The 17,083-nt window shown below is 42.9% G+C and overlaps 1 protein-coding gene across 1 annotated transcript; it reads right to left on the reverse strand.

Moving 5' to 3' along the window:
* Positions 1–8,446: 8,446 nt before the first annotated feature.
* On the reverse strand, positions 8,447–10,002 carry LOC311113413 (C-X-C motif chemokine 11-like). Its single transcript, XM_084156623.1, has 4 exons — positions 9,791–10,002; positions 9,352–9,469; positions 8,988–9,071; positions 8,447–8,662 (listed from the first exon to the last, which is right to left on the reverse strand). The coding sequence occupies exons 1-4, from the start codon at positions 9,861–9,863 to the stop codon at positions 8,608–8,610; spliced, it is 330 nt and encodes a 109-aa protein (XP_084012749.1). The 5' UTR covers positions 9,864–10,002; the 3' UTR covers positions 8,447–8,607.
* Positions 10,003–17,083: the final 7,081 nt, after the last annotated feature.

Consider the following 17,083-nt stretch of genomic DNA (forward strand, 5'->3'; position numbering starts at 1 on the left):
CTATGTTAGCTAGCTGGCTATGACTAGCCAACACTGGAACTCTTCCAAGTCAAGGTAAGCTTTTGGTTTTATAAATTTATTTCCACCGGGGCCTAAACTGCTTGCTGCTGACTGTACTGCATGATTGCATGATGCGTTAGTTCTCGTAGCTATGTTGACTATGACCTGACAACAATGTAGGCTGTGTGCAGCGGTTAGCGGTCATGATAAGAAGGTTTGGCTTGGAAAGTTTTTTTTGCCTGGTCACAGACAGCTGATGTGTTGTGCACTGAAGTCCACAAGCGAAGGGAAAAGGTGAGAGGAGGAGAGCATGTAGATAGATGTGAGAAGGATTTATATACAGTGGGGAGAACAAGTATTTGATACACTGCCGATTTTGCAGGTTTTCCTACTTACAAAGCATGTAGAGGTCTGTAATTTTTATCATAGGTACACTTCAACTGTGAGAGACGGAATCTAAAACAAAAATCCAGAAAATCACATTGTATGATTTTTAAATAATTAATTTCAATTTTATTGCATGACATAAGTATTTGATACATCTGAAAAGCAGAACTTAATATTTGGTACAGAAACCTTTGTTTGCAATTACAGAGATCATAAGTTTCCTGTAGTTCTTGACCAGGTTTGCACACACTGCAGCAGGGATTTTTGGCCCACTCCTCCATACAGACCTTCTCCAGATCCTTCAGGTTTCGGGGCTGTCGCTGGGCAATGCGGACTTTCAGCTCCCTCCAAATATTTTCTATTGGGTTCAGGTCTGGAGACTGGCTAGGCCACTCCAGGACCTTGAGATGCTTCTTACGGAGCCACTCCTTAGTTGCCCTGGCTGTGTGTTTCGGGTCGTTGTCATGCTGGAAGACCCAGCCACGACCCATCTTCAATGCTCTTACTGAGGGAAGGAGGTTGTTGGCCAAGATCTCGCGATACATGGCCCCGCGATACATGGCCCCATCCATCCTCCCCTCAATACTGTGCAGTCGTCCTGCAGAAAAGCATCCCCAAAGAATGATGTTTCCACCTCCATGCTTCACGGTTGGGATGGTGTTCTTGGGGTTGTACTCATCCTTCTTCTTCCTCCAAACACGGCGAGTGGAGTTTAGACCAAAAAGCTCTATTTTTGTCTCATCAGACCACATTACCTTCTTCCATTCCTCCTCTGGATCATCCAGATGGTCATTGGCAAACTTCAGACGGGCCTGGACATGCGCTGGCTTGAGCAGGGGGACCTTGCGTGCGCTGCAGGATTTTAATCCATGACGGCGTAGTGTGTTACTAATGGTTTTCTTTGAGACTGTGGTCCCAGCTCTCTTCAGGTCATTGACCAGGTCCTGCCGTGTAGTTCTGGGCTGATCCCTCACCTTCCTCATGATCATTGATGCCCCACGAGGTGAGATCTTGCATGGAGCCCCAGACCGAGGATGATTGACCGTCATCTTGAACTTCTTCCTTTTCTAATAATTGCGCCAACAGTTGTTGCCTTCTCACCAAGCTGCTTGCCTATTGTCCTGTAGCCCATCCCAGCCTTGTGCAGGTCTACAATGTTATCCCTGATGTCCTTACACAGCTCTCTGGTCTTGGCCATTGTGGAGAGGTTGGAGTCTGTTTGATTGAGTGTGTGGACAGGTGTCTTTTATACAGGTAACAAGTTCAAACAGGTGCAGTTAATACAGGTAATGAGTGGAGAACAGGAGGGCTTCTTAAAGAAAAACTAACAGGTCTGTGAGAGCCGGAGTTCTTACTGGTTGTTAGGTGATCAAATACTTATGTCATGCAATAAAATGCAAATTAATAACTTTAAAATCATACAATGTGATTTTCTGGATTTTTGTTTTAGATTCCGTCTCTCACAGTTGAAGTGTACCTATGATAAAAATTACAGACCTCTACATGCTTTGTAAGTAGGAAAACCTGCAAAATCGGCAGTGTATCAAATACTTGTTCTCCCCACTGTATATACAACGAGCTGTTTGTATGTGGCTGCTATGAAAGTGAACTGTGTTTGCGATGTGATCAGGGGTGTATTCATTGCGCCGATTCTGTTGGAGAAAAAATTAATAAACGGAAGCAAGCAGAACAAAACGAGGATAGACATACCTGAATTTCTCCAATAGAAACTCTTGTTTGCAACTGTTGGACTAATGATTACACTCTAGATCAGCTAGATGCAGGCAAGAGTGTGCAAGGCGGTATTGAATGTCACTGTCTGTCACCTTGATTACTCAACATTTTCTCGACCTGTGCACCTACGTTGGCTAGGTTGTAGCAACCTCATGATGGGTAAAGGGAAAATGTGAGCATCATATAGTAGCCTAAACCTATTGATGTTATACTGAGCAGGATGAATGGAATATGAATGACAATCATCCAATATGCTATAATAGAAATAAGGCCATGTTCATAAAAACAAAAATCATCCTCCCTCATCTTAAACAGCACCAACCGCCACTGGTTGAAATGTCTGGGTTCACTGTAGAAACTGAACATAGTTGGCTTTTTTGGCTCTTGTAATGTAATAGTTGTGCCACTGTGCTCTTCCTTGCTCATCAGAGCGCCGAGCTCTACAAGTGTTTAGATGTCCCTCAGGCAACCGAAGTGGTCTGCTTTGTGCCGTTGAACATCATATTTGGCATTTGGAACTGGAAGATGTCAGCGTTATCTTGAAAATGTTGATCAGATATTACTCCTGCCTTGTTGTTCTGCCAAAATCAGACGTCAATATCTGAACTTTCACAGCGTTATTGGCACTCGTTATTGGTAACCAAAAAAAGTTAACGCCTCCTTGCTTTAACTTTTGGAAACCTTTAATTTACAATTCACATAATATTTAAAAGATTCAGATTCTATGATTTTCTACTCAATTTAAAGATGAAGCGATCTCTAACTCCATCTTTCTTTCCCTTAGTAGGGAATTAGTGAGGAACTACCTTGAATATGATACTCTGAGCTTTTTCACATTCAGTATGAAACTGTCAGTGATGACAGAATATGACATACAATCTAATGATCTTATACAAATATAATGCTCTTCAAAGACTTCATGCCGCATCATGGTTGAGCAACATCCTGTTGTTTAAAAGTCACCATGCCAAAGTGATACTGCCAATAGCAATCGCCCAAACCCGAGTGAGATGAACCAAGTGTTGAAGCAGTTTGCTTTTAGGACATAAAAGACACGTCTCTCTCCGAGCCGAAGCCTCTTACTCCTTATGATGCCACGCTACACTGACTAACCTGACACAGACGCTAGCTGAACGCTCCCTCTCAACTCCAGCTCCCCATCAGACATTCTCCAGTGAGACAATCACCAAGTTTTCGTTGTCGCTTGTCCGAAAGTAGCACGTCAAGCGCAGGTTAAAGGGACGGTAATGGGCAACGTAGTCACGCCTATTATCGCACGGTGAGTTTCTGAATAACTAACCGCCTGATGCAAGATGACACTTTTCGGATAAGTAACTAATAGGGGCGAGCCCCCTCCTCAGCCCCTCTTCTTCCATCCGTGACCCTTTCAATAAACTGTTTAAAGTGCTGAGGGGGTTATTTCCAACAATTGCGGTCCTGCTCCCATTTTGGACCAGAGTGGAGAAAAGGTTAATGAATTCAATACTGTTGTAAGCCCTGTCTCCTCCTTAACAGTAGGCACAACAGGAGTCAGTGGGTACAGGAGATTGTTCCAGCATGCTGATAAGGGGGACTAGTACAACAGAGTGTATATGCTGCCCCCTGTAGGTTTATATTTGTAACTACAACCATCTACTTTATTTCCAAAAAACAAGCAAAACAGACTAAGCAACGTCTGTGTTCCTTTTAATGTATTGGTGGAGGTTGGAGCTCTTTTGAGCTGATTGCTTGTTCCCTTGTTGTGACATGGGAATTAAACGTGCCTGATTGATTCTAACTGCTGTGTCTCATGGAAATGTGGATTTACCTATTACAACTACCGTTGGAGCTATGGGCCTGAATACATTTCAATATGATGTTTGGCTCATTCCTCTCGGCTGCATGTTCCAGTGACTTTGTGATAATTAGATGGCACAGTGCAACCCCAGCTCTATGGCCATATGAAGAGGATTAACATACAAACAAAGTGTGAATAGACTACAGTATTGTGGGGTGAGATCACGTCACACTCCATTCTCAGCCTCCTGTAATCTTCTCAGTGAGCAGCACATGCAAATTTGCAAGCGGCCTTACCCTCTGTGAGAGAGAAGGTGTGTGTGTGTGTGTGTGTGTGTGGGTGTGTGAGTGTGTGTGTCCATGTTTGTGTGTGTATAAGCTCCTGACATTGCATCTCAACACTTGACAGACAGAGGAGTTCAGTAGTCAGAGACCTGAACCAGTGTCCCCCATACAGGCTTTGTATTTCTGTTTTCCGTGTGCTTGTCTCTCCCTCTCCCCTGCAAATGACCCTACCATTTGCTGTGGACTTCAATGTTAGCAGGTGGAAGAAAATCCCATTTATTTGATTGAGCTATTATTGTGTAATATCTCAATCAAAGATCCATTACCACAATCCATTACCAAGATCCATTACCACGATGAAGAAAACAATAGTTCAAATTAATTTCTGTCCAAACCAGCTAGAGAAAAGTCATCTATTGACGTATTTTCCTCAAATCACCTATTCAAGCCTAACAAAGGCGAAGTATCAGGTGACATTTCATACCATGCCATGTGCACATCATTCACCTCGATTAATCTAGATTTCACATAGAGTTCAGTGTTTGGATTGATGGGACAACAGCTTGATTTATTTAAGATGGAGTTTCCCTGTGGTGTGTGCTGCCTTCCACGTTACCTCCTGGTGGGTCTCCTGTTCTTTTTATGCAAGTTACTCTGTGATGTGTCCTCTCTCCCTGACTGCCTGTATAGTAAACCTCTCTCTGCACTTAAAATGACATGTGGTCTGCATCTCTGAATCTGGGGAGCAGTGGGACTTGGGTAGGCAGGCAGGCCCACTAGACAATGAGAGAGAGCAGCTGGGTGCGGGTGTCATTCTTTATTTATGGGTTGAAGCTGGGTGATTGACAAGACGGGACATGAGAGGCTTTCCTCCTAACCTCGAAGCCTCAGTCATATACCCATGGCGACGCATAAAACACACACACACACAGATGTATACAGTGTATCCACACAGACACACACACACACACACACACACACACACACACACACACACACACACACACACACACACACACACACACACACACTTGCCAGTGCACACACATATGGATGTACACAGTGTATCCATACACACACACACACAGACACACACACACACACTCTTTGAAGATACCCATAGCCAACATAGCCAAAGCAGGGCTTTTCTAAAGTCGTTTGGCACAGTTGTTTATTTGTTCGTGTGCCGTTCCGTTCTACACAGCATTCCCTCTTGACTATTTTCATATAATTGATGCCCACTCTCTTCGCGGCCGGTAGAGCAACAAAGAGAGCGTATGAAAGCCTTGTTATAGCAGTAGCTGTATGAATATTGCATGGGGATAGGGGCAAATTACACTCTTCCCTTTGTCTGACAGCTACATCAACAAGCGATTGGGCATGCTTCACATGTATAAATAAAATATTGGGTTGCCATTTTTGTTTTTTGAAAAAGTTTTTTCTCTCCTACATCTGACGAACAGCATGGGTTTCTTGGATTCCAACAGAAGCCAGGCAGTGGCAGCTCTCACACATCTTTGATTTTAACAGCTTCTGCTGTTCTTCTTTACGAGAGAGTATTACACTGTGGGAGACAGCCCAGTCCTTTAAAAAAAGCTATATATAAGCTTTATAGCAGGCAGGAACAACACATATCATGGAAATAAAATGCAAAATATTTCTCTCAGGATTTGTGCCTTTGCCGCAGAATGTTTAAAAATTAAACACGCTCATCGGTGGGAGGCTTCTGCAAAAGTGCCAGACAAATTATTAGTAGCAATTTTGCTGAAACATGAAACGTCACCCATTAAAAATCCAACTGCTTTGTTGATAACATGCAGATGATTCATTGATGATGATAACATGCAGATGATTAATTGATGATGTATTTGTTGATTTAGTTTCTTAAGGAAAGGTTCTCTTATGCTGAGGTTCTGCTGTTTTGACAGCTAGAGAGAGGAACAACCGGCAACAAATGAAACAGCATGCAACCAGATTGGATGCCTTTCTAACATCAAGTACAGTGTTTTCCACTCAGCGTTGAGGATATGGGACACACACACACTTACCTAACCATGTTGAACGTTCCTCAGGTGGGGATGATCAATGATCAATCAATGATCATTTTAGTAAACGTCCATTTCCATCTTGTGTTCCAAATAGTATGCTGACAACAGTTCATATAGGCTGCATCCCAAATGGCACCCTATTCCCTACATAGTGCTTACTTTTGACAAGAGCCTAATAGGCCCTGGTCAAAACTAGTGCACTAAATAGGGAATAGGGTGCCATTTGGGATGTAGCCATAGTAATGTAACATTAGCCTCATCTTCTCCCAACAACTTCACTGAGATATTGTCCATATCTGTCTCAACAGATGATTTAATTCAGGGAGATACTGTATATACTGCAGGGTACGCCACAGGCAGATATGACTAAGCACCCCTTCATCTGCTATGTTTCTAGGCTTTGTTTTTGGTTTGTGAGCTCATGCGGCAGATTCTATTATAGAGTGTGTGTGTGTGTGTGTGTGTGTGTGTGTGTGTGTGTGTGTGTGTGTGTGTGTGTGTGTGTGTGTGTGTGTGTGTGTGTGTGTGTGCGCTCACACAAAAGGAAGTGCAGCAGCCTCAGGACTCTGGTCTGGGAATGAGAAAGTTTATGGAGGATCTATTCTCTCCCACACTCCTTGGCTCCCTCTGACCACCAGCAGCCCTTTGATTTCCCCCGAGTGAGAAGGCCAGTTCTGATATCCTCCAGCAAAGTTTATCTCCACAGCAAAGTAATGGTCAAAACTCAAGACATGCTTGCTGCCTTAGGGCTCATCATGCTGGAGAAACATGGATGTCTGTCCCAAATGGCACTCTGGTCAAAAGTAGTGCACCATATAGGGAATAGGGTGCCATTTGGGATGTATCCATGGTGTTTCTAAAAGGGAAGAAACTAGGCCGCTGCAGCAAATCAGTATACCAGTAAGTGTTACAGAAACATGTCTATATTCAAGACCTATCCTAGAGCCTTTTGTTGTTTTCAATGACGCATTTAGAAAGCTACGTTATCTTGATTTATTTAGAAGGTAAATATTGGCATCTAAATAATTTTCTAGTATTATCATTGACTACTTGGTAACACTTGACATTAAGTTGCTCTTATACCTGTGGAGTTGACTATTAGGTCAAACTTTACATTAAGTTTCTCTTATACTTTTACATTAAGTTTCTCTTATACCTTTACATTAAGTTGATCTTATACCTTTACATTCAGTTGATCTTATATGTTTACGTTAAGTTGATTTTATACCTTTACATGAAGTTGCTTTATGTTTGTGTAGTAACACTGTAAATACACAAGTCAATGATTATCTGGGTTTAGGTACTAAGGACCTCCAGTAGATGGTGCACATTGACAGTATTGTAATGGCTGCAAATCATCATTTTATGATCATGAACAATTATTTTGACATTTATTTCACATTTCTTTTGCGTTAATAAATCAGATTATATAGGATTATTACAAGTGACTGTAATATATCTAACCCTAGTGTGTTCATTGCATGTATTCCAGTAGTTGAGAAACGCCATGTGCGTCGAGGTTCACCACAGGTCGCTATGGCGTCACTACATCTTGTTCCTGACCTGGAAGTCTCTCAGCCAACCCCTGCATTTGTTGAGACCAGCTGTGTTTAAGTTATGATCATTGGCCTTATTTCAGTGTTGCCATACATGGGACCCTCTCTCCCTCCAGAGTGTATCACACTCTGTAACCAAATGTTAAAGGAGCTGTTCCCGTGGCACTCTCTATAAACCATGAGTATTAAGCCCTATGCATTAATTGTGACAGTAATAATGCTTGTGTCACCCCATTTTGCATTATAAGACTTGGTATAAGCATTCATAACAAATGGAGTGTTATGATGAAGAGAACGTTGAATCTTTAAGTTGTATCAAAAACATGTTTATTTCAGTTGTATCAAAATCATATTTATCTGTTCATTAAATATACACTTATTTAAATAATAAATTGAAAAATAAATAAAGACTTTTACATATGATATCTGTAAATGTCTCACAATTAATGTTGTATTCTTGTAGTACTGTAAACAGTGCTGTAACAGTATGGACACAAAATCTAAAAGGAAACTCATGAAATAGAAAGCTCCTCTTCGCTCTCTCTCTCTCTGTCTCTCTCTCTCTCTCTCTCTCTCTCTCCCCCCCCCCCCCCTCTCTCTCTCTCTCTCTCCCTCCCTCTCTCTCTCTCTCTCTCTCTCTCTCTCTCTCTCTCTCTCTCCCTCCCTCTCTCTCTCTCTCTCTCTCTCTCTCTCTATCTCTCTCTCTCTAAAGTGCAGTGTCAGCCAATTCAACATTCTTCTTGTGTGAGTTTGGTCACATGACTTCTGGGAAAATCCAGCCGGTGGGTTTTCCATGGCCCTTCTTCCCTCCTCCTTTATGTTCACTCTGCTTTTCTCTTCAGACACCTCTTCTTTTGCTTGTCGTCCTTGTTTATTCTGTTTGGAAGGAGGGAGAAGAGTGTTAGGTTCACAAAGTACTAATGTTACATGGATTATATTAAGTCAAGTGCTGTAGGATGTTTCTAAACTATGTGCTAAGGTATTTTGCATTGACATGCTTTAGCCTCATGTCTGCTACTTAATGGTGTGACACAACTATAATTACAGTAATACGGCATTTTGCTTTTTTAACATTAGATCTATATGTCATTAGATTGTGATAAATGTGGATCTATAAGTTATTACACTGTAATAACTGCAGTATAGTTCTGCCAATACTTTATTATGGTGGTGATGAGCATAATGATTTGATCTATCTTACATGTTCCAGCAGTTGACAAAAAACATGGCCTTTCTTCCAACAGGGTTCAGGCACCGTCTGGCTCCATCTTCCGCCAGTGTAACACTGAAATGGACAAACCACATATACACACAATTAATGCTTGTGTCACACAACTGATATAAGGCTGATAGAGGTGATTGTCATGTCATAAGTTAATGTCAGAAAGAAAGAAAGAAAGAAAGAAAGAAAGAAAGAAAGAAAGAAAGAAAGAAAGAAAGAAAGAAAGAAAGAAAGAAAGAAAGAAAGAAAGAAAGAAAGAAACAAACAAACAAACAAACAAACAAACAAACAAACAAAGCGAGAGAGAGAAACCACTTTCTGCTTAAATAAATACAGTACTTACATGATTTCAGTAGTGTCGCAGTAATGTGTCTTTTCAATGATTTCAAAGTCAACAATGGTTTCCGCAGTGTTCATGATGGTTCCTGGGCATTTGCATCTGGCACCTGGAACGTATTGAGCTGTAATGAGAGTTATAAACATCAATTTACATGGTCAAACATTTTGATGGAAAAGTTGTTTTATGAAAAATATGTTTTTAAAATTGGATTTTGGATAAGAATTCACATGAATGCATTTTTGCACAATGCTTGTTCTGAGAATAAACTGTACATAACTGCAATATCTATACTATTCTATACTCATTTGATGCTATATGACAGCCACTATATGTACAGTAGCATAGTCACTGCAAAATCCCTAGTCAGTCAGGTAACTAGTAAAGCATGCATACTGCACATATATTGTAGATGACATTGCTAGAAATTACTTTGAAATCTTACCTCCGTAGAGCTGAATACAAACTCCCAGCAAAACCACCAGGAAAAGACTGCAGGCTTTTGGTGCGAAGGCCATCGTGAATATAAGTAGCGATAGGTGAGAAGATTGGGAGGTGAGGAGTCAAGAGACAGTAAGATCCACTTGAAGTGAAAGTGAAAAGTGAAGAACTAGTGGGATCCATTGTCCTTTTTTATAAACTGCCGGCAGAGGGTTTTCCCAAATCCTGTGTTCTTTCCCGGCAAACGTTCAAGAAACAGCGGACCTCTCTCTGGAATTTCCCAGCTCACTAGGGAGAAATGAAGGAATGTTGTACTACAGAGGGGAGGGTGGAAGGGGCGGAGGGAAGCTGGGCATCTGCATGTGCAGGGGCAGCCGCGGGAGTCTTAACTCCTAACTTCCTAACTGTGATTGAGGGAATGCCAGGGTGAGTCAGCGTTGCGAGTCACGGTGATTCATGTTGAAGTGGCCTATTTGCAGGCAGAGCTGTCTGCAAACCTGCTATTTTAAATAATGTAGATTATGCTGTCTTGGCTTCATTAGTTGGACAGATCCGAAGTCTCCTTTCGATTACTACCTCCTTCTGAAAACGGTTCTTTATGACATCACAGATCTGGGGGTCAGACGAGAGGTGGTACATTGGAAGAGGGTCTCGTATTAAGACAAACTTCACCCCAAAACTTTATTGGATAGAAATAACAATGTCATGATGACACGATGACCAGTCATCTCTATTCTGTGAACCCCAAATCTACCATGTCATACCAGTCAACACTAGAACATGTCTGTAGACCGACACCTGTTTTACCAGAAGTGAATGATTATCATGGTGATGAATGATGACTGGGCCTAACACCCAGGATGTGTCTGGTGTTTTCAGTCATGTGTGTTGTGTCTTGTCAGAGATTAGTTTTCGGGCTTCTGTCCCCATGTCTTTCTTGAAGAAAATATGGAAGACGGTTGAGATACTAAATGTCTCCTATTCTGTGGCGTGATATGTCCCGTTTTAAGTGATGCTAAAACATGTATTTTCATGATAAATAACTAGGTAGGTATACCTATATCTTTAAATGTAATTACACTACATATGATTACATCTGCAAAGTAATTGTTTTCTGGTTTGTGTATTATGTAGTTGTTTGCAGTGGAGGCTGCTGAGGGGAGGACGGCTCATAATAATGGCTGGAACAGAGCGAATGGAATAGCATCAAACACCTGGAAACCATGTGTTTGATGTATTTGATACCATTCCACTTATTCCACTCCAGCCATTACCAAGAGCCCGTCCTCCCCAATTAAGGTGCTACCAACCTCCTGTGGTTGTATGATATTTGACCAATTCTGCTCAAATTAATTAACCAAGTGGGACCTTGTTCAGCAAGTTGAGTGGTAATGACCTGATTTGAATTTTTGGTCCATACACGATTTATCATTGTTTGACCAATACTGTACTCTGACTACCGCTTCCAATTATGTGAGCCACTGCTAATGAGCCAAGTCCAAGATCATGACTGAAGCAAACTAGGCCATAGTTCACAACTTGGTTTTTGCAAATACTGCTGCTCTTTCTCATAAAGTGTAATGTCATGGTATTGACCACTGAAAAACGTTGTTACTCAACGTCTTAAAATGAGTGGGGTGTTTCTTTGGAACAGGACCTAATGACGCTTAGTAGAATATGTACAGTATTAATCAGCTATATTCTGGGTATTGTAAACATTAATTTTGCTTGACATTTCAGTGAAAATGTATCACTGGAAAGAGCAGGCCTCCCTGTTTCCTCCCTTGGTCTTTGCAATGATAGGGGGATGGACCTCAGCCAAGGTAGCTTTATTGCTAATGCACTGTAGCGCCAGCTGTCTTGGCTCACCACACGCTTGCGACATTTAGAAGAAACAGAAACTTAAGGAGCCTAACAGACCAGAACCAGAGCTCACAGCAGTGCTTAACAAAGACAATAGATACCATTTGCTGGCCCATAAAGAAAGAGACATGTCTGTTCTTTAAGACAAAGAGAAAATAATTGCCTTGATTGTGAGTGACAGAGTCAATGACTGTGATAACAATGTTTTTGAATACCATGTTGTTTTAATTGTTGGTCACACAAAGAGATTTACAGACAATCATGTACAGTATTTACAGCTTGTATTTACAAAAGAGTTCCTTACAAGAAGATTATCAATACGAGGATATCCAGAGAGATAAAGCAGCTAAGGTGTAAATTAATTGGGCTGAATCCCTCTGCCCCCTCCTTGTTCACCCCTCACTTTGTCCATATTAGGACATCCTTCAACTCTGGTCATGCCTGGAGGGACTCAGTCCATACTGTAGAATACATGGGAGAGTTAAGACAACGTTCACAAATCATCCCTGACTACCTCAACCTCAAATCCCACGCTGGGTTAATCCAGTAATGTAATCCAGACTATGCTTCCTGTTCACCAAAGAGTTCCGCAAAGCCCTGCAGCCATCTCCAGAGCACCGTCACAAACAGAAGCCTGGGACTTTCTTAGTCACGTCAACCCGGAAAACTGGGCCTGCGCAAACAACCAATCCAGGGGGTCTTGGCCGGAACATACCCGGGTTACACAGTCCAAAGGGTGGGTGACTATGAGTGACACATCCGATAGACCACTGGGGATCCGAGGAGAATATGCCATGGATTTGTTATAGGGCGCCAATTGGGCTACAGTGGGGCATCTTCCGACGGGCTGGGTGGCCGAGCTGGTCATCCATCGTCGGTGCCCCCGGGGCGGGCCTTGGAGGGAGTACGGGGCGGGCTGAGAGAGTTCCTTGATGGAGTCCACATACTCCTCCATAGTGGGGTACTCGCCTTCCCCATCCTCTAGATCTCCTTCCTGCATCTCACTGATGGTGGGCAGCAGCTCCACAGAGGAAAGTAGGCGTCTGGGCATCCTGTAAAAACAGCATGGAAATACATTGAAAATGTTTTCATATTTTCCTTTTCTTTTTTTTTTTAATGTGAAGATTTTCCATCCAAACTAAGGAGATGTGTTTCCTGTTGATACATTAGCTATGGTTTGATTGCTATGCTCATTTTTTATGTACAGTACATATCCACTAACTGTAAGAATATTGCTCATTATCTTATGGACCATGTAGAAAATACCTTATTCTTTAGAATAGCATAACATCATAAAATAGCAAACAATCCTACAGGGTTTAAAGAGAATCTGAAATATTCATTTTTTTTAAAGATACTGGATCCTTACAACGAGTTTTAGCCCCCCAGCCCGCCACCACCATCACCACCCCCAAACAATACTAACATTGCCTTACCTGTATTGTCTAGACTGTATCCCTCTCTTGTTGGTATTCCTCTGTGTATCGCAAACTCTCTCTCTGTGTCCTGTATGCCACTGTCTCTCAGTGCTATGGCTAACAGAGTGGTAACTAGCAGGTCTGAGGTCTGTAGTGCTATACTGGGATCAGTGAATCAGGTGGGGCTTTTATATCTCATTATCCCATTATAGCCATGGGCATGGAAGTGCTGTCGTTTACTCTAACTTGGCTCAGAGTGTGTCTGTGTGTGTAAAGAGGTGAATGCCAGGTGGGTCTTCGGCTTGGTGTAATATTGATATGTGAGGGTGAGAAGAGAACTCATGGGGCATGATCTGGACATATTTGGGTATTCGCATAAATCACTTTATTGTAGAAAAAATAGACTTTATGTAGTTGACATAATGTAATGCCATAGTTTCTACAACAAATATATGACATACAGTTTCTCTGTTACATTTTAGTTCACCTGTTAGTATTTTCTCCCAACCTGTATATTAACTACGATACAGTATGTGAAACTCCGCCTGTGTGTTCAGAACATATTGCTATGGCATAAACTTGTTTTCTCTGTCTTATCAGGGTTACAGTAATCAGAGGAACAGGAAGTAGAGATGAAACAGACTGTCTGGAGTATTATTGTTGTGGTCCTGTGTGTGTGTTGTGTATGTGTGTGTGTGTGTGAGTGTGAGTGTGAGTGTGAGTGTGAGTGTGAGTGTGAGAGTGAGATATAGACTAGCCATACATTGCATCCCTAATGTATAATTGTCTCTAATATTGACTGACCATGTGTGAACTGTGACTGATAACTCATGACACGTAAGTTATTGTACATCTGAATTGGGTTATTTCAGAGCTAATGGTCATGCTAAGGATAGCACTGGGCACAGAGGTGCTGTCGTTTACTGTAAGTCGCTCTGGATAAGAACGTCTGCTAAATGACTAAAATGTAAATGTAAATGTAACTTGGCTCAGAGTGTGACTTGTTTGTAAACAATGAGTGTCAGGTGGGGTTTTGGCTAAGTGTAATGTTGAAATGTGTGGGTGAGAACTCAGGGGGCATGTGCGTTTAGTCACTCAGCCCTCCAGGAAAGGAGTTTGACACCCCTGATTTAGAACATAATATAGCTGTGTCATAAAAATGATTTCTCTGTCATATTGGGGTTAGAGTAAAATAATCAGAGGAACAAGGAGTAGAGATGAGACACACATTTGTTCACACTGTTCTGTTCCCATGGCCTTTTGTTGCTAAACCTTATGGGAGGCTCATCACACCTGGGAGCAGAGAGCAGACACCAGGTAGCTCACTAGGTTACTGATCAGAGAGAGAGAGAGAGAGAGAGAGAGAGAGAGAGAGAGAGAGAGAGAGAGAGAGAGAGAGAGAGAGAGAGAGAGAGAGAGAGAGAGAGAGAGAGAGAGCGAAACAAATCCAATTTTGATAAACTCACATATCTATTAGTTTAAATACCACAGTGTGCCATCACAGCAGCAAGATTTGTGACCTGTTGCAATAAATCAAATCAAATCAAATCAAATTTTATTGGTCACATGCGCCGAATACAACAGGTGCAGACATTACAGTGAAATGCTTACTTACAGCCCTTAACCAACAGTGCATTTATTTTAAACAAAAAAAGTAAGAATAAAACAACAACAAAAAAAGTGTTGAGAAAAAAAGAGCAGAAGTAAAATAAAGTGACAGTAGGGAGGCTATATATACAGTAAAATAAAGTGACAGTAGGGAGGCTATATATACAGGGGGGTACCGTTGCAGAGTCAATGTGCGGGGGCACCGGCTAGTTGAGGTAGTTGAGGTAATATGTACATGTGGGTAGAGTTAAAGTGACTATGCATAAATACTTAACAGAGTAGCAGCAGCGTAAAAAGGATGGGGTGGGGGGGCAGTGCAAATAGTCCGGGTAGCCATGATTAGCTGTTCAGGAGTCTTATGGCTTGGGGGTAGAAGCTGTTGAGAAGTCTTTTGGACCTAGACTTGGCACTCCGGTACCGCTTGCCGTGCGGTAGCAGAGAGAACAGTCTATGACTAGGGTGGCTGGAGTCTTTGACAATTTTGAGGGCCTTCCTCTGACACCGCCTGGTAAAGAGGTCCTGAATGGCAGGGAGCTTTGCCCCAGTGATGTACTGGGCCGTACGCACTACCCTCTGTAGTGCCTTGCGGTCAGAGGCCAAGCAGTTGCCATACCAGGCGGTGATGCAACCAGTCAGGATGCTCTCGATGGTGCAGCTGTATAATTTTTTGAGGATCTGAGGACCCATGCCAAATCTTTTTAGTCTCCTGAGGGGGAATAGGCTTTGTCGTGCCCTCTTCACGACTGTCTTGGTGTGTTTGGACCATGATAGTTCGTTGGTGATGTGGACACCAAGGAACTTGAAGCTCTCAACCTGTTCCACTACAGCCCCGTCGATGAGAATGGGGGCGTGCTCAGTCCTCTTTTTTTTCCTGTAGTCCACAATCATCTCCTTTGTCTTGGTCACGTTGAGGGAGAGGTTGTTGTCATGGCACCACACGGCCAGATCTCTGACCTCCTCCCTATAGGCTGTCTCATCGTTGTCGGTGATCAGGCCTACCACTGTTGTGTCGTCGGCAAACTTAATGATGGTGTTGGAGTCGTGCCTGGCCATGCAGTCATGGGTGAACAGAGAGTACAGGAGGGGACTGAGCACGCACCCCTGAGGGGCCCCCGTGTTGAGGATCAGTGTGGCAGATGTGTTGTTACCTACCCTTACCACCTGGGGGCGGCCCGTCAGGAAGTCCAGGATCCAGTTGCAGAGGGAGGTGTTTAGTCCCAGGATCCTTAGCTTAGTGATGAGCTTAGAGGGCACTATGGTGTTGAATGCTGAGCTGTAGTCAATGAATAGCATTCTCACGTAGGTGTTCCTCTTGTCCAGGTGGGAAAGGGCAGTGTGGAGTGCGATAGAGATTGCATCATCTGTGGATCTGTTGGGGCGGTATGCAAATTGGAGTGGGTCTAGGGTTTCTGGGATTATGCTGTTGATGTGAGCCATGACCAGTCTTTCAAAGCACTTCATGGCTACAGACGTCAGTGCTACGGGTCGGTAGTCATTTAGGCAGGTTATCTTAGAGTTCTTGGGCACGGGGACTATGGTGGTCTGCTTGAAACATGTTGGTATTACAGACTCAGTCAGGGACATGTTGAAAATGTCAGTGAAGACACTTGCCAGTTGGTCAGCACATGCTCGGAGTACACGTCCTGGTAATCCGTCTGGCCCTGCGGCCTTGTGAATGTTGACCTGCTTAAAAGTCTTACTCACATCGGCTACGGAGAGCGTGATCACATAGTCATCCGGAACAGCTGGTGCTCTCATGCATGCTTCAGTGTTGCTTGCCTCGAAGCGAGCATAGAAGTGGTTTAGCTCGTCTGGTAGGCTTGTGTCACTGGGCAGCTCGCGGCTGTGCTTCCCTTTGTAGTCTGTAATAGTTTTCAAGCCCTGCCACATCCGACGAGCGTCAGAGCCAGTGTAGTATGATTCAATCTTAGACCTGTATTGACTCTTTGCCTGTTTGATGGTTCGTCGGAGGTCATAGCGGGATTTCTTATAAGCGTCCGGGTTAGAGTCCCGTTCCTTGAAAGCGGCAGCTCTACCCTTTAGCTCAGTGCGGATGTTTCCTGTAATCCATGGCTTCTGGTTGGGGTATGTACGTACGGTCACTGTGGGGACGACATCATCGATGCACTTATTGATGAAGCCAGTGACTGATGTGGTGTACTCCTCAATGCTGTCTGAAGAATCCCGGAACATGTTCCAGTCTGTGCTAGCAAAACAGTCCTGTAGCTTAGCATCTGCGTCATCTGACCACTTTTTTATTAACCGAATCACTGGTGCTTCCTGCTTCAGTTTTTGCTTATAAGCAGGAATCAGGAGGATAGAGTTATGGTCAGATTTGCCAAATGGAGGGCGAGGGAGAGCTTTGTATGCGTCTCTGTGTGTGGAGTAAAGGTGGTCTAGAGTTTTTT

Source organism: Coregonus lavaretus, assembly GCF_964263955.1.
Source record: "Coregonus lavaretus genome assembly, chromosome: 40".
Classification (NCBI taxonomy): Eukaryota; Metazoa; Chordata; class Actinopteri; order Salmoniformes; family Salmonidae; genus Coregonus; species Coregonus lavaretus.

What these genes read in the sequence shown, in the direction of transcription:
- LOC311113413 (XM_084156623.1), bottom strand. Translation starts at nt 9,863, where the DNA reads ATGGCCTTCGCACCAAAAGCCTGCAGTCTTTTCCTGGTGGTTTTGCTG. An exon ending in TTGTATTCAGCTCTACGGAG is followed by an intron (nt 9,470 to 9,790) that starts GTAAGATTTCAA and finishes CTCTCATTACAG; the next exon opens with CTCAATACGTTCCAGGTGCC. An exon ending in TTTGTCAACTGCTGGAACAT is followed by an intron (nt 8,663 to 8,987) that starts GTAAGATAGATC and finishes CCTTCCAAACAG; the next exon opens with AATAAACAAGGACGACAAGC.